At 44.4% G+C, this 21209-nt stretch overlaps 1 protein-coding gene across 1 annotated transcript in view; it reads right to left on the bottom strand.

The window, feature by feature from the left end:
• The window catches only part of ECHDC2 (enoyl-CoA hydratase domain containing 2), a 137833-nt gene that overhangs the window by 8294 nt on the left and 108330 nt on the right, over positions 1 to 21209 (bottom strand). Inside the window, exons 6-9 of the mRNA XM_086952449.1 lie at positions 20777 to 20833; positions 20421 to 20608; positions 14267 to 14317; positions 8798 to 8845 (exon numbers count right to left, since the gene is read on the bottom strand). Coding sequence (XP_086808575.1) covers positions 8798 to 8845; positions 14267 to 14317; positions 20421 to 20608; positions 20777 to 20833 — 344 coding nt within the window. The remainder of the gene's footprint in view (positions 1 to 8797; positions 8846 to 14266; positions 14318 to 20420; positions 20609 to 20776; positions 20834 to 21209) is intronic.

Below are 21209 nucleotides of genomic sequence, written 5' to 3'. Positions count from 1 at the left end.
GTGTAGATTAAGTACACTTGTCTTTCATGGGCAGTTGCAGTTGAAGTTAGTCGAGCTTCCCCATCAGACAAAGTTATGGCGGGGGCCCTCCCCCCTTTCTCTGGGTGGCGGTTTGCAAGAAGTTGCCATGGTTTACCAAACTTTTTTGTTGTTGAGAGCTGCAATTCAGGCTGAAAGGGAAACCTGGAAGTTAAAGGTTATGTAAGATGTTTAGTTAGTTAGAGGTTAATAGTTGTAGGAAACAGGGAGGGGAGTTTAAAGGTCTCAGTTGCAGTTGATCAGTTCTGGGTCAAGTACACAGTTACAGAATTAAGTTGTTGTGGAGGGGATATTTAGGAATGGGGTTTAGGAATGGGGTTAGCTCAACATAGGTGAACACACTTTGAACAATTTTGTATAGTGAGGTTTGTAGTTTTTAAGGCAGAGGCTCAGGTTGTTTTTGTGATTGTGCACCTGTTCCAATAAAGCGGCCTTTTTCAATACACCTGGTGTCAGTGATAGGTGCTGCTCTCCCTCTTCCCTAGTCACTCTCACAGAGCCACAACGAAGGTGCACTGCCGCTGAATTGTATAGTGTAGAGAGCGGCATCCATAGGTGGTGGTGGTGGTATGTGGGGCGGGGGGGGGGCGAATGCACACTTATGGTGTAGAGATGTAGCAGGATACAAGAATTCACTTTTTTGATCAGGCCTCTAGGACGGCTTCAGCTGTCTAGACAGAATTGCTTCCAAAAAAAAGAAAATCAATCATAATATCCATACAGAGAGGGGCTTATGCTGAGTGGGCTTCACACACTGGTCTGTTAAATGGTAATTCACATTTTACTGTTAAATCATAAGGGACACTGTTCCACGTTGAGGGTGCAATGTGTCATCCAATCAGTAAAAAGAAAGATTGAGAGTAGAAAAGAAGAGGAGAGGAGGAGGAAAAAGAGAGCGGCAAAAGTTCATCCCCAGTATCAAGGATCCAATCCCGAAGGGGAGGGCCAAGTCTTGCCTCTTAGTTCCCCTCACACACCCCGATGAATGTCATGCTTCATCATCGGACTTTTGCTCCTCGTTGGGCCGGTGCTGCAAAAGAACACCTTTTCTCTTATAAGATCTCAGTGAAAGTGACCCTTTGAGGGACGGTTGGGCATTGCAGTGCCGGCCCGACGAGGAGCAAAAGTCCGTTGATGAAGCAGGACATCCTTCGGGGTGTGTGATTTAACAGTTATTTGAAGACACTGGACCTGAACAAGCTCCTGGTCCCCCCTCTTATTTGTTGACTTAGCATTCACATTTTACTACCACCCACCTCAGGGCACAGCAAGGGACAGTGGGTCACCCCACCTTATCCATTCTCTCCCATCTCTCTAAATGACTGCACAAAACCTCTGCACATTGTTCACAAATCCTATAAATAGATCATTTCTCTTCCCAGACAAATCTGTATTTTTTACATGATTTATTTTACATACTAACTTTAAACACTGTATTTTGTCTGTACTTCAGGTAGCCAGTAAAATGACAATTTAGCTATTGAATGTGATAAATGATAAAGATATAAATACAAATTCACAGAAAAAACAAAGGGTAAAGCGAAGCTGAAGTTAGCTTTGGGTATAACACTTAAATGTAGGTTATAAAAAACTTCAGAAATACACTGAAAAAAACTAAATTAAAATAGAGTTATTGTTACAAAGTTGAACCGAAAAAACACAAAAATTCTTAACCTATGGTTAGGGTCACAATTATTAACACACGCCAACCGTGCTAACCAGAACTCACACACCAAATGCAATGTTTATGTCCCCATAAAATGTATGCCTATAAATAACAATACCTAAAAGTGCTATGTAATTACATAAAAATACATCCTCAAAACCAACAAATGATAGTACTGTCCTATTTGTCTCTTTCATTTGTTAAAAGTAATGTGGTATGTAATTTCATCAGTAAGATTACTTCTGAGGTTTGTAATTGCATCAGTCACACCCTTGGGGAGGTCATGAGCATTTGGTGTATGAGCTGTGGGTTACGTGGCTGTTGTTCAAGTTATGAATTCTATTCTCAACAAATAACAAGCACATCCCAAAGACAAAAAATGAATACGGTGAAAAGTGTCAGTCATTATTAAACATCTTTGAGAGATGTATTATTTTGTTGACAAAGTCACATTTAAAGTGACACTGCCTATAAAACGATTTACATAACCCGAAGATTTTGTTAGAGGATACTGGCCTTTTCAATGTGACTGTCTTTTAGCTATGTTGTCTAGCAGCATAACTGCTGTTCCGCATGGCTGAAAGACCCTGAAAGCCCAGAATCCCAGATGGTGAGCTGAGTCTCTTCGCATCCCTTATAGAGTTTATTGCCCTGTTCCTCGTAGCACATTAAAGCACTATGACATGGCCTGCGCTGGCAGCATCATAAATCTTTTTTCAGTGACTTTCAGCGCTGCTGAACAGCAGATGTGCTGCTAGAAAATATGGCTAAAAAGCATTCACATTGACAAGGCTAATAGCTCTGGCATTCCAGAAATCTATTGGCTTAGCCAATGCTTGCTTGATGTTGAGGTGACTTGCTGAACAAATGTGGAAGTGATAGGGAAAACAGTTGAGGAGCAGTGTAAGGAGACATGTACTTGGCCCATGGGCTATGAGAGGGCCAAACAAGAAGAGGGCATGACACCCGCATCCCATCGCGAATGGCATCAAAGAAAATGAGAGCGACGCTGAATTATACCAATGGTATGAGATGGGCACCCTGTAAGGCAAAAGATAGAACACAGCATGTCTGTTCGAGACAGCGCATGCGCTGTCTAGCCGTGCAAGGCATGCAATGCCTATCCAAGACCTAAAAACAATAGATTTCGCCCAGGTGAAACCTACTGCCTTTGCCAATGCTTGTTGTGTTTAGAAATTGGGAGATTAAGTTGTTTATCCATAATCATAAAATGTGGGACTAAGTCTGAGGCAAGGGAGATGGTATGGCACCCTTTTGGGAGAGGATGTGGCGCAAGTGCCAGAGCTGCTAACTTTGGAGCTAGTAAACCAGGTTTGAGTTTTGGCGTCAGCTTAACAGCCTTGATTTTGGGCAAATCACTTAATCTAGGCATGCCTACAAAAATGAACGTGACCTTGTGTAAAGTAACTGGTGCTAATGTAAAGCACTCCAATACCTTCATGTGGTTTTGGTTCTATATAAAACTGCACACAAATAAGTAACTACCGCTAAAGTAATGCGCTTCAATACCTTCCGGTGGTGTTGAAGCTATATAAAACTGAACAAAGAATAGTAACGGGTGCTTATGTAAAGCACTCTAATACCTTTGAGTGGTGATGGCGCTACATAAAACTGCACAAAAAGAATGTGAAAAGAGAGTCAGTGGAGGAGGGGATCCGTGCAATGGAGTTCAACGGGGCAGGCAGCGACGGGCGGAATGGGCAACCAACAGCAAATGCAGGCAGCCATGGGGAAATTAAGTGTTCTGCCCGTAATCACAAAATATGGAACTAAGACCGAGGGTAGGTAGATGATGTGGCATCCTTTTGGGAGAGGATGCTGAGTAAGGGCAGTACCTACCGACTATGGAGCTGGGACAACTAGTGTGAGTTTTGGTGTCAGCATAACATCTATGGCTCTGGGCAAATCACTTCATCTTCACGTGCCTACAAAAATGAATGTGTCTTGTGTAAAGTAACTAGTGTTTATGTAAATGGTCCAATATCCTTCGGGGTGGTGTTGGAGCTATATAAAAATGCATACAAGATACACATGTGAAAAGCAGAGTCGGGAGGAGGGGATCTGGAGAAATAGGAGATCTGTGCAACTGGAGTTCAGCAAGGGCAAGCAGCAACAGGTGGGAGGTTGACGGGCAACCAACAGCAAATCCGGGCTGCAACAGGGAGATTAAGTGCTTTGCCAAAGTTTACGGTGCCCTCTTGAAAAGTAACTGGTGTTAAAGTGAAGCACTCCAATAACTATGGTGGTGTTGGTGCTGTATAAAAACAAGCATTTGCAATGCATCGGTCTCACCTTTGGGACCTTATATGTTGGTGACAAATGGCTTCCTAGAAAAAAAACATCAAAAGAAAATATGTTGTTCTATTTCTTTTTTTAGGAAAAACTACGACTAGATGCCGAAGTGCCAGATACCTCTGCCGTGCTAGCACTGCCAGGCTGATGTGAGGGAGAGAACAAAAGCAGACAGCGGTTGGCAGGAACATCGCAGAACACATTTTTTCACTGGTTTTGTTTGCGGAAGAGGGGCGTAACTGCGAATAGTGCAGCAGTTGCAGTGACATCATGCCCCTGACGTTTGAGGGGTCCAATACCCCTTACTACGCAGCCAGAGGCTGGCTGGCATCTTCTGTGCTTGTATTAGGGTTTATTACCAGTTTGCTAAGCCACTGGTGAGGTTTGAAAACTAATGCTTACATGGAAGACTTCACAGTCAACATCTGTCCGCAGGGGCGCGAGAGGAGGGGCTGGCATGTGTGAGGGAGAGTTGTATTAACAAGTGGAAGTTAGCAGGTATTGTGGGAAATCAATGGTCTGGCGAAGTCAGTGAGCGCAAGAGCTGGAGGGGTGTGTCAGCAGTTGGAGGAATTCTAGAGTTAGGGAAGTCAAGGTGCGACAGTATGGGGACGCAAAGGGACAAGGACAGTGGGGGTATGCAAAGGAATAATGACGCATAAGGACAGGGGCCCTGAAGGGACCCATAGGAACGGGGGCAGGGAGGGGGCCCAAAGGAACGGGGGCAGTGAGGAGAACCAAAGGAACAGGGGCAGTGAGGGGACCCAAAGAAACAAAGGCTGCGAGGGGGCCCAAGGAAACGGGGGCTGTGAGGGGGCCCAAAGGAATGGGGGCTGTGAGGGGGCCAAAAGGAACAGGGCTGTGAGGGGGTCCAAAGAAATGGGGGCTGTGAGGGGGCCCAAAGGAACAGGGGCTGTGAGGGGGCCCAAAGGAACAGGGGCTGTGAGGGGGCCCAAAGGAACAGGGGCTGTGAGGGGGCCCAAAGGAACAGGGGCTCTGAGGGGGCCCAAAGGAACAGGGGCTGTGAGGGGGCCCAAAGGAACAAGGGCTGTGAGGGGGCCCAAAGGAACAGGGACTGTGAGGGGGCCAAAAGGAACGGGGGCTGTGAGGGGGCCCAAAGGAACAGGGGCTGTGAGGGGGCCCAAAGGTACAGGGGCTGTGAGGGGACCAAAAGGAACGGGGACTGTGAGGGGACCCAAAGGAACAGTGGCAGTGAGAGGCTTCAAAGTAACGAGGGAAATATGAGAGGCTTTAAAGTAACAGGGGAATTATGAGAGGCCTCAAATTAACGGGGACAATGAGGGGCCTCAAAGGAACGGGGGCAGTTAAGGTTTGACGAACTAGGAGGCCAAAGGTTTGGGCAGGAGGGAGGTAAGTGATGGAAAGGGACCTTGAAGGGTCTGGTGGAATAGAGGACGGATGCAGACATTGGAGATGTTGACTATACCCATCCCACGGCCGTGGGTACCCGCCTGGCGCACTACTTCTCATGCAGAGCTCCTGCTGCAGCAGCAGGAAGCGGCCAGGTTTGTAAGTTGGGCTCTTGGTGCCGTGCTGAATAATGCATGCAGGTGCAGGGTTGGAGTTACACGCAGACTGGGTGATGGGAGAGGCACGGATAAATTATTCAACTGGCAGAGCTCCAACAAAAGGCTGCAACTAACAGCAGTGGTAATGCCCTTCCACCCGTCTCCCGAGCCCTGTCCTTCTCCATCTGAGCTCCTCTGACAGCGTTGTAAGTGCTACGACGGGCACACAAAGCTGGCCTGGGCGCTCAACTCTGGCCGGGCCTCGACCCTTCGCGGTTACAAGTACACGGACACGGGGGATATTAAAAGTTCCTTTACTGAAATCAGAGCGAATTTTCATTCACGCTGTTGTACCATGCCGGACCATGCAGCTGCGGCCGGCGACCATTGGCACAGGCTGGGTGAGAGGCGGTGCAGCGCGCAGTGGCTGGAGCCTGCTGGTCACCGGAATATCAGCCCCAGGATGCACACTGCTCTCTTTCAACCTGCACGCTCCCTCGTGGCCACTCTGACAGCAATAGGCGCGCGCTGTCTGCTCGTAGGCGCCTGGGGGCAGCCGTGAATTGGAAAAACACCACAGTTTTTTCCTGCATGTGTACGATGTAATGCATCGCGCGCATGCGAGAAAAAGAGTTCAAATTCATCCACCAATCACACGACAAACAAGCATTAAATAGGCAATAGGACTCTTATTTACACGAGAACTATTGCATGTTCAACTGAAGTGCAGGCGTGAAAGAAGGCACAGACGGGAGGGGGTGAGGTGGGTCGTGGTGGTCCGGAAGTTACGGACTACGGGAGTGAACGGGGAGAGGCACTGGAACAAAAATGTTTTGGAAGTAAAGTGGCCGATAGCCTCGGAAGGTGAAAAATGGAAACATGGCCGTCAGGAGGTGGATTAAGTTCCCAAAAACCAGTCAGAATGGAGCATTTAGAATTTCGGCCAATAAAAAAGATATGAGAAAGTCGGCAGAGCTTTCCCCACTATATTGTATACAGCATCTCTCGACGAGACAGCGAATGCGCTACCTAGGTAAGACCTAATGAACAAAAAAAAATTGAAAAGCAGAGTTGGAAGAGGAGGGTCTGTGCAACTTGAGTTCAGTGTGGGCAAGTAGCAAAGGGTGGGAGGAGGACGGGCAACAAACTGCAAATGCGGCTGCTACCGGGAGATCAAGTGATTTGGCCTGAATAACAAAATGTGGAACTCAGGCTGGGGAGATGATCTGTAATCTTCTGGAGAGAGGATGTGGCGTAAGGGCCAGAGCTGCAGGCTATGGAGCTGGGAAACATGGTTTGAGTTTCAGCGTTGGCTTAACATCCTTGATTCTGGGCAGATCAATAAATCACCATGTGCCGACAAAAATGAATGTGTCCTTGTGTAAAGAAACTTGTGCTAATGTAATGCGCTCCATTACCTTCGTTTGGTGCAGTATCCAAATACACTTCATCACAAAGAAAAAAGTAGTGCCATAAAAGGAGGAGGAAAAGTTCAAAGTGAGCACTTGGTTCAAGCTCCACTGATAAGAAAACACACAAAAAAAGACAAACACAAAAGGAAATAGCATATTTCAACCAACAGTAAGCAAGGAAAACAGAGTGACAAGCATACAAACAAATGTAAAGTAAAGGTGGGCTGTAAACCATTTTTTTAAAGATTAAAAAAAAATACAATAGACTTTGCAAGCTCAGCACAACTGCTGTACAGGTGAAACCTAAAATGGGGGGAACTAAAGCACTGATTTCCCATGTTAATTCCTATAGCAAACTGCAATCACAGATACAGAAAAAAACGGCTGAACAGAATATCAAATCTGGCAAAAACTTAGCAGTGTACTCAGATAGTGTGCGTTTTGTAATTTTGAGTAAAATTCGCCCTTTAAAAAATATATATATATTGCATTTAAAGAGGTGATCTGGTGGTCATAAAGGGGACTATTAATATCAAGAGAAGCTCTTATTGATTGAAGGTGGTAGTCAATCCTGATTGGCTGGCCACAACATGACCAATATGTAGTGGCAGCTATTACAGGACTCCGAGACATTGTTCCTGTGTCCTGAAACTGAATGAATATAACATAAGAGGACAAGGTGAGCACACCCTAACCCCCAGGGGCATGTGGGTGATCCCTAATGAAGCTCCCCTTGATTGGCTGGCAACAACATGGACAACATGTTCTATCGGCCATTACATGACTCAGGGTCACCGTCCTCACTGAAATGCATTCAAGTGAATACCAGGTTTCGAGGGTCAAAGAATCAGCAAAAAGGAGTGTTGGTTCAGAGCCTAACCAGAGCCTAGCAATGAGTCCTATGTGTGTTCTGGCCGAAGGCAATGACTGAGATGTTATGTTTGATGCCATTTAACATGTCATAAGTGATGTAATATGTGAGGTCATAAACAGTGCATGATGGAGGGGCAAGTTCTGTACAATAAACTAGAACTGATCTATTTCAGTGTTTTTTGTTGCACGTTAGGTTGTGCCTTATTCCATCACGTAACTATAATGTCACTTTAATCGCTGGGATTTTCAATGTTAAACATGTCATTTGTGTGTGTATCTATAAGATTAATAATGCCCAGCACAACAGTTGAACTGGATAGATGGTTGACAGACAGTTAGATCAGAGTCCTAGATTCTGGCTAAAATCTCCCCTACCTCAGAATCACACAATATTATTGACTCCATTTTGCCACAATAAAGACATAAGTAGCAATCCATCATCCATAAATATTTCTGTTTCACGAGCAGAGGGATCTGTGTGTTGGCTACAAACATCTGAAATGACAGATGCCGCTATTCATTTACCCATGTCAGTCAATGAACAAGGCGCTAAATAAGAAGCAGGCGATGGAACCAAGGCCTAGCACTTGAAAGATCCAATGGAATTAATGCCTAGGTTACTTGGCTGCAGTTCTCAGGGAATGATTGGGCCACCTCCAGGGAAGCTCCTGACAGCCCATTCAGCATTCAAGGAACATCAGAGCCGTAGGTTAGCATTCATCTAGTGGGTCCTTCGTATGTTTGCAAGCAGGTTGCCTGGTCCGTGCATACGAGTAAATATGAGTGGACATGATTATACAACAGCACAGATGTAAACACATCAGTTGCACAGACTCAGACTGGCAGCAGCGTTCATGGACAAATATTCAGCTGTCTTCCATCTAGTGAAGTGCATATGTCAGGTTGCACCTGCAGAAAAATGCTTCCATGAGCATGAAATGCCTTATAGGTTTAGGATTACATACCTGTGCATAACACATTCCTTCGATAGACATTCCTGATGCAATGTCAACCTACAAAAAACGGTGAAGTGATGATTAGAAATTACGCAATTTCGACGTGATGTAAAAAAAAGCCTTAGAAAGATGCTCGCATTAGTTCCCATTACATGTACATTATGAAGCATAACTTACGACACATCTCGTATGCAAAAGAAAAACCACCACCAGACAATTATTCTTTTAAATGCATTCTTCAGTTCATAGTTACAGTTTTTTTTTAAATAGTGTCAGTTTGTATATATATTTGTTTCATATAGTGAAAATATAGCTGTGCTCTGCATTTCTTGATGCTAGGTACTAAAATATGGGTTGGAAATTAACAGCAGGTGCGGGTCTGTATCCTGTATCTGACCGCAGCAGCGGCTCCTCCAAGCAGTAGTTAAAGGAAAACTAAAATGATAATAACCAAGAAAGTGTGTCCTTTTTCTTCCAGGTGAATGCTAGGCTCAATTCTGCAGCCCCCACACACAGTAAAAGCCATTTGCCCCTCACACTTGGCTATTGCCCTAGGGGGGAGTGGGGAATCCTTGGCTATTACCACCAAGTGTGTAATAAGTCTCCTATGGCATCACCCCCCTCCAGCATCTTGGATTTGCATTAGGAAACATCCAGTAAGGGCAGAGGGGGAGGTGTAATGCCACCCATACCATAATGTGCATGGGAGTTCCCTGCCTGCTATGGATCTGAAAGACCCTGGCCCTGCCAACTCTCTTCACTCTAATCAAAGACCTGCCTACTCTGTATCCATTCCCATTCCCTGTTGTGTCGTCCATGTTGCAATGTCTAATGTGCAACTAATTCCAGATAAAAACTTTAAATGCTGTCTGGGGTACCTATTAGTTTAGGGAAGAGTATCTCAAAAGCCATCTTCTCTTTAGTAGCTGCCTGTCAGATGCATGGGTAAGGGATTCAGTGTCTGGTTTGTGCATGTCGTAGGCATTCCTTATAGGGGAGGCATAATTCAGCTTTGGATTGTTCAAAACGTTTAGGATAGGTAAAGCAATACATGCAGACATTATTCCACAACCCCCCCCCCCTCCCTCCACCATTGCGGGAATGACTGTCCCTCCAAAGCAGGGGTAAGTTCCCTTGATTTCCCATTAATGTGGATGGGGGTAGGAGACCACCGATGACCACGCTGCCCCAGATCAGTATGGTGGTAATAACTGGTGTACTCAGATAGACACTGGGAGGCCTGTGCTTCTAATCGGACATATTAAGTACTTTAAGGGCCTATGTATTATTGCATGGTCCATTTGGATACAATTCTTCCCAGATTCTGCCTTGGACTATTCCACAGCTATTCTCAATTGGGCCATAGCGTAATAATGGAGAATACTAAGCAAGACAAGCCCACCCTTGTCTCTTGCATGAATGAAAACATTCTGGGAGAGCCTAGGGTTCTTGTCCCTCCACACAAACTGGGAGACAAGCTTTATAATACAATTCAGATAACGTCAATCTATCCATAACCAGGAGGGCCTGAAACAAATATAAAAGCTTCTGGAGGACATTTATTTTGATAGTATTAATCATTCCAAGCCAGGAAGTCATAAATGATCTCCAGGCCTCCAAGTCTCATTTAATGGCGGCTATTATTAATTAGGGGTGGTTGGTGTCTTTAAGAGCTGTGCAAGATTGAGTAATATTGTCCTCTAGGAAGTGAATGTTTAACTTGTCGCATCAGAATGGAAGCAACTGTTCTAATTCTTTAGCTTCATCTTCTGGAAGGGTTAGATTTACAGCCTCAGACTTCTCATAGTTAATCTTGTAGCGTGAGACTTGATCAAAAGATTTAAGAAGATCAGTCACTAACAGGAGAAGAGTGTGGATTCCAGTGAAAGAAGATCATCATCAGAATAAAGACTAATTTACTGTTTTTTGAGGTGCACCTCTTTAAAGAACACAACATAATGATGAATTAACAGTCCACTTTCGCTCTTGGAAATCAGCTACCACTCAAATCAACACTTTGACTGAGTCTGTCTTTGACCCTGTGCAGTGCTAAGCTGCCTTTTGGCTAGGTTTGTGCTGTATGAATACCAAATACTTACACACACACACACACACACACACGCATGATGTGTGTCCAACTGAAGGGGACGATCAAAATCTGTAAACAGCTCCACAGAGCTACCAGAACCTACAGGAATAATCACTTGAAGTGCAGAACAAGAAAGGAAACCCAATGTCCCACTTCTTGTCATTTACAATCCAGAAAAAGAGTACCAACACAAGCATTCAATTAATCAGTCAGTTCTTGTATAGCACAGCTGATCACCCATGAGGGTATCCAGACGCTGTGCTGCAGGAGTTTATTCGAAGTCCCTTCCTGAAGTATGTCAATGATGGTGCGGGTCGGAGGTGAAGGGGAGAGCATTTCAGGATTTGGCGGCGAGGTGGGGGAAGAAACATCCTGATGGATGCGGGATGTCTGGGTGAGGTAGACGGAGCAGACGTTTCTGGGTGGTTGGTGGAAGTTCAGTCGGTGGTTCATGTATGCAGGTCCTTGGTCATGGAGGGATTTGTAGGCAGGAGCTTGAATTGGCATTTCTTCTTGACTGGGAGCCAGTGGAGGGGTCTCAGGTGTTGGGTGATATGGGTCCTTTTGGGCAGGTTGAGGATCAGTCTGGCTGCTGTTCTGGATCATCTGGAGTCTTCTTATGAGCTTGCTGTTGATTCCTGCATAGTGTGTGTTGCCGTAGTCAAGCCGGCTGATGAGGGCCTGTGTCACTGTTTTCGTGGTGCTGATGAGTAGCCATTTGAAAATTCTATGGAGTATGTGGAGTCTGAGGTAGCAGGCTGAGGAGCGAGAAATGGCCTGTTTCATGGAGAGTCTGCTGTCAAGGATGGTGCCAAGGTTGCGGGCATGGGCTTTTGGAGTGGGTGCAGGGCTGAGTTCTGATGGCCACCTGGAATCGTCTCAGAGAGTTGTGTGTCGGCCAAAGATCACATTTCAGTCTTGTTCATGTTGAGCTTCATGTATATGTCTTTTATCCAGGCTGGGAAACTCCTTATGCAGTTGTGGAAGTTGGCTTTCATTGTAGTGGGGTCAGCTGAGAGCGAGAGGATGAGTTGGGTGTTGTCGGCACAGGAGATGATGTTGATGTCGTGGGTTATCAGTGACAAATGTTTTAGTGTGGGCATTATGGAAAACAGCTCAAGAAGTACACGAGTGAATGAATCACCACAGCTTCAAGAAACAAAGAATATGTAATGTAAATGTAAATCCAGTATTTGTAAAGCGCACAGCTACCCGTAGGCATCCCGGCGCTGGGGGCCGTTGGGAAGATTAAGCGAGCTATTTCCCAGAGTCATATGGTGCTGGGCGGACCCCTGCTGCCGGGGATCGAACCGTGATACACAGCGTCCGGCGTCAGTCGCCCTGGCTGCTGCGCCACACCTCTTCCCCCTTGAAGGGTGAATATTTTTCAGGGCCCACACACAGCTTCTGAGATCTGAAGATTGTAAAAGAGAAAATGTAATTTCAAGACAGACGGAAAGAAAAATATAAGGGCATGCGACTGTTCAATATATTTAAAGACGGCTTGGAACAGCAATGGCATCTTCGTGATTAACTGTATTTAGTATTAAAAGTCTAACAAGACCAGCCCTATTATTCTAATCTTCAGACATACAGGGCTGCTTGAAGACTGATGCCACCAGATGCAAGATTCAAATTGCTCAATTCCAATCAACCATCTAGAAGCTTTCGACAAAGAGGTGACTATTTGTGACTCTGCAGCCTTCCAGAGTCACTGATATGACATGTGACTGACAGACATAGCATAGCCTGCCTTGCAAAGGAATGCTAGATGGAATGGGACGGTCTCCACCCTAACCCTGTCCTCTCCGGAACCTCTTCCTGGCATGCGATTGACCTCCCTTAGACTTTGAAGTCCCCCAAAGGCTTTGGCCTGACACATGAACGACTTTGGCATAAGACCATAGTTTCCTATGAGACTCATTGCTCCTCAGCTACACAGGTCCTAACTTGGCACAGACATGACATAACAGTAACTACACCCATGCAAAGCAACCTTCTCGAAGCCTCAAGTGTGCATTCAAGTGACACTAGATTTTAGAGGTGCTAACCAGAAGTGTGACTGTCTGGCTAGCGATCTCAGTGGTCTTTCAGAGGTATCAACCACAGATGTGATCTGCTCTGGCCCATCCTTTTGGAGACATCACATAGATATTTGATTGACTGCTTCTCAGAGGAGGTAAGTCGCGCTACTTGTAGTCTTCATGACAGCCAGAAATGCCTCCTATTGGTTCTCTTTCTCCGCCACATTTCAAGACACACTCCACTAAATTCTATCCTTAGCTGTCCTATTGAAAAGTTGGATATCAGGATGTTTACAAACCTCCTACAAACATGAGATGTTATGTAAATTGATGCATTTATTAGGCTCCAGCGAATAGGAATTACACCATGTATTCTTTAGTACGTTTCCATCATAATTGGTAAGGGGAAAGTCTCCCTCACCATTACCACATTAAACTTGCCAAACTTCAATTTCTCCCTGTGAATCGCAGGCTTCAAAGAGAAACAGAAATAAGACATCTTGCAGTATAAAGCGGTACATATTTTTTCAAAGATCATTATTGTGCTCTTATGCAGTCTAATTATCAGAGAAGATTGCACAATTCTTGTAGCCTAAACAGTGTACACATTATTTATCTTCAATTAAATCAAATGATTACCCATGTCTGCTGATTCAGAAAGATTTCACCTCCAGAAGGCATTCCTTAGTCTCCAAACAAGGTTCTACACTATTGAACAACCATCGTCTTCTCCACCGCTCTTTGTAAGCCACTTAAGAATCGATCCAGTTAGCCAATAAGTGATCCTTGCTTCACAAAGACTAGCCCAACTATGTGGCTTGACGATTAGGAGTCAATATTCTAATTTCTCCGCAGGCTAAATATATGATCGCTTAACTTTTATTGCACAATCCAATAAAACGTCTGCCATGAAACACTTAGACCATCTTTCTATATCTTTCGTAAATCCTTTATCAGCCTGGCAGCCTTCACCTAAAGCAGATTATAATCTGGGTGTAAATTGTGCACACAGGAGATTTTGCAGGACAATTTTTGATCAGATGAAACCTGAAACAGGGAATAGCATGCACCACTAGCACATCATTCCACATTCCAAGGTGTATTTATCATGATAATACACAAATTGCAAAGCCATGAATAGAGATCCCAACCCATGCCATTGGTATTAATCAGGTGTGTTATTTGCACCCAGGATTGTGCCACCAAAGAATGGGCCTTATTATGCTAAGAGTTAGCTAAGGATGTGTCTGCTTGTCACTCAAAGTTAAGATGGGATGAAGTAAGAATGAACCGTTATCCGAGGTGTGCAATTATCAGTTGCATCCTAGGTCACTTGTTTTACTAATATCAGACATAAATAATTACCTCAAAGCCCTTGTTCATGGAAAGTTTTGCCATTTTCACTGCCACTGGAGCCTTTTGAAAAGAAGGAGAAACAGGCATAAATATAAATAAAGAATTCAATGGACTTAAAAATGTTGCTGGGTAACACAAATAGCTTGAGAAACTCCTACTTTCTGTTGAATGCAATGATGGGTGCGGCTAGAATTCAATATACCCTTCCTCAGTAATTAAATTTAGCCGGATGGAGTAAGTACCATCCTCATGGCGGAGTACTCCATCCACTGTATTCAGAGATGCCGCATTACCCTTGCGGCCATCTCTTGTATTTCCAGGAGCCGCTGTTTTAGCTGTCTCTGGGATTGCACTAAAAGTTTGACGGGCCACTCAGTCAAGATCTTTACACTGAAGGTCCACCCCACTCTAAATAAGGCAGGTGGAACTGTAGGTTGGCGGAAAGGGTACTCCGTCATCGCTACGGAGTACCCCCTTCTGCCAACATATAAATCACCCCCTAAGTTTAGTGTGCACCTATGCAACTATGCACAAGACTGAGTGTACATGTCTGTGGATTTGCACTGATGGTGAGCTGGGCTTTACACTCTCTTTTCACCTGGGGTACCCCAGCATCAGAGCCCCTCTGCCACTAAATGTCCCCATGTGGTGGCTTCATCCGTCTTACTCTGCTGATCATTAAACAGTAGATGGTTGGTTGCCTCACTTATCACTGCAGCACCAATGCTAATGTTCCTATCAAGAACAATGTTCTGCCCTCTCTAACGTATAGATGGTTTCAGGGCTCCACATTCTCCACCTCAAGGATATTAATCCTGGAAGAGTTCACTTTATTCAAACTAGGAGTACATATTATACACAATTTAAATCATATGCTCAGTGTCACCAAACATCTGTAAACATCGTTAAACCTACAAAGTTTGTTGTTTCTTTGTAAATAATAGAAAGTCAACATATGTAAATGAAGATAGAGATAAACGTCCACAATGCGCCCGGGGCTTCCATACGGTCACGGCAGTGGTATACATTTATGACTCTTGCAAATGAAGACTGCCTCCGTACATATCTGGTTTGTTCTCTAAAAGCGGTAACGTATCAATGAATTAATTTAAAAAAAAAAAATATTTCTTTGAGTTCTTATACAAAAAGAGAATACAGCATTTGCATTATTGGTTTCATTGTGGATACACCAACATTAGGACATTTTCCTCTCTATCATTTGTTTTTTATAGCATTTCGGTTCGGCTAAGGCTTTCTTGTTACTATAGAACATTATTTCTACCTTGTCAAAGCTTTCGTGTTTTAGGAGAAAAATGCTTTTCGTCCTGTAGGAGCCGTTGTGTTATAGTATAAACATGTACATTATTCAAGCGAATGAATAAAACATGCATTAAAACCTCATTAATACATTAATATACTCCCGATATTAAAATTACAAAAACCAGCCATTAACTTTACTAGATTTATCAGGAAGCAGCCAAATGTTTCTGACAATGAGAACTCTAAAGGACAATGACAACTTAGTACTCAATTGCAACACAGCACAGAAAATTCTGCACAATGCGCCTATTTTCCACCAGACCTGGGAGAGTGTTACTGTTAGACCTGGCATTGTTGGCGTGGTTTCCCCTGACTTTTTGCCTCTACCTCCTGTATTTTTGACGCTGTGCTGGATTTCGTTTTTGCTGGTTTAGATGCTTTGGGCACTTTGCCACTGCTGATCAGTGTCAAAGTGCAAGTGCTCACTGAGTAAATTGTTATTGTAATTGGTTATCCATGATTGGCATATTTGTATTACCAAGAAGTCCCTAGTAAAGTGCACTGAGTGTGCCAGGGCTGGTGGTTCAAATGCTACTAGTGGGCCTGCAGCACTGATTGTGCCACCCACATGAGTAGCCCTAAAATGGTGTCTCAGGCCTGCCACCACAGTGCCTGTGTGCAGTCTGTGGACGGCCATGTCAACATGACCAGTGTCTCCACTGAACAGGCCTAACCTTTCCCTTTCTGTACACATTAGACACCCCTATGGAAGGCCCAAGGAACCCCCCTGGATAGGGTGCAGTGTATGTGAAAGGTAGAGCATGTACTAGTGCAGGTGACATGCTCTGGTAGTGAATTACAGCCATTTTCGTTTTTCATTGCTGTAAGGCTATCTTGCCCATAGGCTGTAAAAGGGAATGCTGTGTACAGTGGTTATCTGCATATCTTCCCATAGGAGCAAGATAGGACATAAAAGTCTGGTATCCCTGAACTCAGAATTTAATAACACATCTTTTAGGAAAGGTGGTTTTTAAATCCTGTGTTTGAGAACAGCACTTTTAGAAAGTGGCTGTTCTCTTGTCTGACCTTTCTGTGTGCCTTGGCCTGTTTGTGAATTGACTGTCTGGTTTGTGAGTGACAGGGGCTGGGTGGCTCCCAGAGGCTGAGTGGGCCATCCAGGGCTAAATAGCTCCATCTGCATCTAGAGTGGTGGGAGGGGGTAGCACCTGGGCCTGAATAGGGCTGTGCCTGCCTTCCACAACGCTGGCTCCACCTCCTGCTGGGCAGCTGACGACCCTGCCCCCCTCTCTGAAAGGAGAAGCCAGGAAAACAAAGTGTTTGAGGAACACCCAGAACTGGTTTAGACAGGGCTCAGAGCCCTCCTACACAAAGGGAACAAAGACTTTTAGAGGTATAAGTATAGGCCCTTAGACTACAGAAAAGTAGATCATCCAGGAATCAAGAAGGAACCTCTGCCAAGGAGAAAGCTGGAAGACTGAAGAGGAAGGACTCTCCTGCTGTGTGTTTGTGAGCTGACCTGCAGTTGCCAAGGAGAGGGGAAGGACTTTGCTTTGTGCTGTGTCCCCTTACTTGAAGAGATCTCCAAGGGCCTGTGTAGAGCGTGCTCCCTGTTAAGAAGTCCCAGGAGCAAAAGGACTTCACCCCCAGCTTCCCCCCTGAACTCTACTGAGAGAGTTCTGTCCTTCCTAGAGTGCTTGGGCCAGTTGTGGTGCCTCTGTAAGTTGTACCTGTTGTGTGGGAAGCGGGACAAGAAGAAACTAAGTCTATCTACAAAGTTTCACGCATCGCTCGCTTGCATCATTGGCGTCCCCGACAGTGCGAGGAAATTTCCGCCGCCGTGAAGATTGAGATCGTCGCAGCGCCTGTTGCCACTGCAAGAACCAACGCATCCTTCGCTTGCAGAACACATCGCTCAGGAGCAGGAAGATTACCATCGCTGCGAGTATCGTCGCAGAGCCTGTCATCGCTGGGTGAGATCGTTGCACTGCTTGCTTGCTGACCGCATCTCGTCTCTGAGAGTATCTTCGCAGAGACATCACATCGAGGGGCCGCGAGAGGAGAAGATCGACGCTGCGCATCGCCGCCGCACCTGAGATCGTAGCCGTCCCGAAGATAGTCGCATCGTACCTTTGCGAGACGCTTCCTACGAAACCTGTGCAGCGGAATCCACACACGGTATCGCATCCCTGCCCATTCAGATCAGAGTCATCGCAACACGCCCGCTGCATTCAGCGGGGTTGGTGCATCGCCTCCCCAGGGTCTCAGGAGTGACGCATTGCTTGTTTTTCATCGCTGCAGCTTTCACTTGGAACTTTTTTTCGCATCTATAGGTTCTTTTGGCTAAACGTGACGCAACTGTGGATTATTTTAACGCAACCCTAAGAACTCTTTTGAAACCATATTATTGAACTGTGTATGTTGGATTTTTGTCGGTTTGGTCTTGTTCAGTTTAGATTAAATACGGTTATTTTTCTAAACTGGTGTGGAGTCCATTTGTGGTGTTTTCACTGTGTTACTGTGAGTGTTGGTACAAATACTTTACACATTGCCTTTGATAAGCCTGTCTGCTCGTGCCAAGTTACCAAGGGGGTGAGCAGGGGCTATCTCAAGAGTGTATCCCCCTTACCCTGACTAGAGGCCAGGGTCCCTATTTGTCACAAGTACCTACCTGTGCTAACTAGAGACCCCAAAATCTAACAGTTACATAAGCGCTGCTATTCAATAAATCCCCTATTTGATACAGCAATGTCAAATTACTTCCTCCACCATCGGCTCATTATCGACTGGATGAAGGGCAGAAACAATGCAGGTACGGGGCAAGTGTTTTATTGTGATGCTACAACTCATAAATGTGAAAAACTGGGAGAACATGACTATTTTGTAAGGAACAATTCAAAGGTAAAAATTGCATTTTATGAGTGAGAGAAGTTAGAATTAGGGAAGTTGTTATCAATATGTCCACATGATCTTTTGGCCTTATGTCACTGCCAAGTTACACACTTGCTTGGTATTTAGCCATGTGATGAAATCTAAACACAACTTCCGCCTATGAGCACTCTAATCTCTTCCTCGCTTTTTAGAAGTAACCAACCTTTGATCTTCCAACCATCTGCTTCAAATCACTGACTAGAAAAAACAAGCTTTGGTAATTGCATCCGTTTCGCCTATGGGATTCTTAATCAGAGGTATGGGAGCAGGGTAGGAGTGCAGGGAGAATGATATTATTGCTCGCTGTGCAGGGTGGGCGGTGCATGAATGAAGGTTAATAAGTGTGTGAGTGCAGGGTGAAAGTGCCTTAATGCATGATGAGTGATGTGTGTTCAGTGCAGAATGAGACTTGTGTCAATGAACATTGCTCACCTAACTATAACCTTACTTTAACCTTCGGTTTGTTCAATGAAAAAATAAATAAATAAATAAAACAGTTTCTTGATAGAACAGTTTTCATTCATCAAGTGAAGGGGAGCAAGACTGAGACAGAGAGGGAGGAAGAGGAAGAAAGAGAGAAGGGGGAGCAGCTGACAGCATCAGAACAGGAGAAGTGGATACGGCTCTTGCCTTTCTGGACAGGAAGGAAAAGACAGAGGTCTTGCCTATTTCTGCCGTCCTGGGACGCATTTTTAAAATAAAAAAAGATGGGGAGCCGATTCTATTAAATTGAAATGGTGATGTAGAGAACACCGAGTTCAGACTTCTAAGACAAGGATGACGCTCAGTCTGTATACTGATGTGATGGAAGAATCAATGTACCTTTATCATTTGTGTGCCTACCGCATCTACCCAGTGAAGAGGGGGAAAAGAAGTATGTACCGCTGCGATTGTTATGCTAGCCCGTTGTCAAATTTAACTTAATAAAATAAATAAAACTTTTGTTTAAAAGCTTTTGAAGTAAGAGCCTTTGAAAGGATGCAGTGCAGGTGTAATTGTGGTCAAGGGAACATAGGGCAAATACATCATGTAGGGCACTCAGATACTGCTACACACACCATGCAAGAATAACTAAGATGCAGCACTACTTAGGTACAAGGGTGCTTCGAGGATATCTAATATATGAATTACTCCCTAGATCTTTGATTCAAAGGAATTTTTTTAGTGTACCCTGTAGTGCCACTTTTATTGCACAACGTTGCTGGATGGTTGGTTTTTTTTCAATGGGCCATCTGCCTTTCAAAACATCTTTATCTTAACTTTGCAAAGATTCACAATAAAACATCTTCCGTAAGTATATTTTACTTTTTCCCTAAGCACTTCTTATTTATGCTCTTCGCCATTTTGTGGCCTGGCTTTATCCTATAAAACTCGACGTAACAAAGCACGATCGGAAGTGTCTTTTCTAGATCCATTGGAGCAACAAAGGTGCACAAGAAAAAAATCGAATGTACTTGCTGACAAAGTAAAATAAAATATTATCTTTAACGCTGCACTTTGGCCGCTGTCGGAGATATGAACACTGAAGCCCAAGTCCTTCTCTGGCGCCATTGTACTTTCCAAAGGTTGAAGATAGAATCCAACTTGGTAGACACCACTTGCAACAAACACAAAACAGGAGGAATGGAAATATCTTTGTGGCCCCTTTAAAGTAAGGGCTGTTTTGATCCACCTCAGGCAAAGGGAAGCAATGCAATGAAGTCCAACTGGAAAAGAAAAACCTTATTTTGTCAAGAACTAAACTGCCACAAATAAAAAATTCTGTCTTCAAAATAACCAAATCCACATGGGGGTGTCTAATTGCATATGCTAAAACACTATGTACATTCACCAATAGAAAGACCGCCCATTGCACATCACACAAAGCGTTGATCAGAGTTGAATGTTGTGATTTAGCCATTCATTTAGAGCACTTTAAGTAAGCCATTAGGAAACAAAGAGATAAGATACTGACCTGAGGAACAATCTCCGCCGCTAAGGCCATTGCCTTATGGTAAGCGGCATCGCCAGACTCATTCTGTGCTACTGCGTGGTTAACAAGCCCAAGGGAGAGTGCCTGGTCGCCAGTCACCTGTCGTCCGGTAAAAATGAGCTCTTTGGCAAGACCCAGTCCTATGAGACGTGGTAAACGCTGACTGCCCCCTGCAGACAAACAACACACAGAAGATAGTACTTCATAACGCCTGTGATGTCATTACAATTCCATCAACTCTTGGGAACAGATGTACCATTTGACTAGGCCAGGATGGAATCATGCCCCTGTCATGTGACTAAAATCTACAAATAAAGAACTAGGTGACAGTAAATTACCTGCACCAGGGAGAAGTCCTCTTGTCGTCTCGATGAGGCCTATTTTTGCTGACGAAGCTATTTGGAAACAAAAGTGCCCATAATAAGCATAGAAAAGTTTCTGCTTTTTTAACACAATTTTCATGAAACCAATTTAGTGCACCCGTCCTATGAGCTGACTAAGAGGTTTACTCAATAATAACATTGACCAGACATATACATGGTAATATTTACAGTAACAGGTCAGAAAAACACCATGTGCGATACCGTACAAAGTTGTGGTTACAGTTTGTTCACATACATGTCAAGAACTACAAAATACAAATCCTGAGTGTCTGACTCAATATAAAACAATTGAACTTAAACAATTTTTCAAGAACTTGAAAATATGCATTTCATGTTTTGCATCTAATGTTTCATGAGAGGGTTTTGACGGTTTGAGGAGGAAGGAAAA

Source organism: Lissotriton vulgaris, chromosome 1_1, assembly GCF_964263255.1.
Source record: "Lissotriton vulgaris chromosome 1_1, aLisVul1.2, whole genome shotgun sequence".
Taxonomy (NCBI): Eukaryota; Metazoa; Chordata; class Amphibia; order Caudata; family Salamandridae; genus Lissotriton; species Lissotriton vulgaris.
This window is presented reverse-complemented; position numbering and strand designations above follow the sequence as displayed.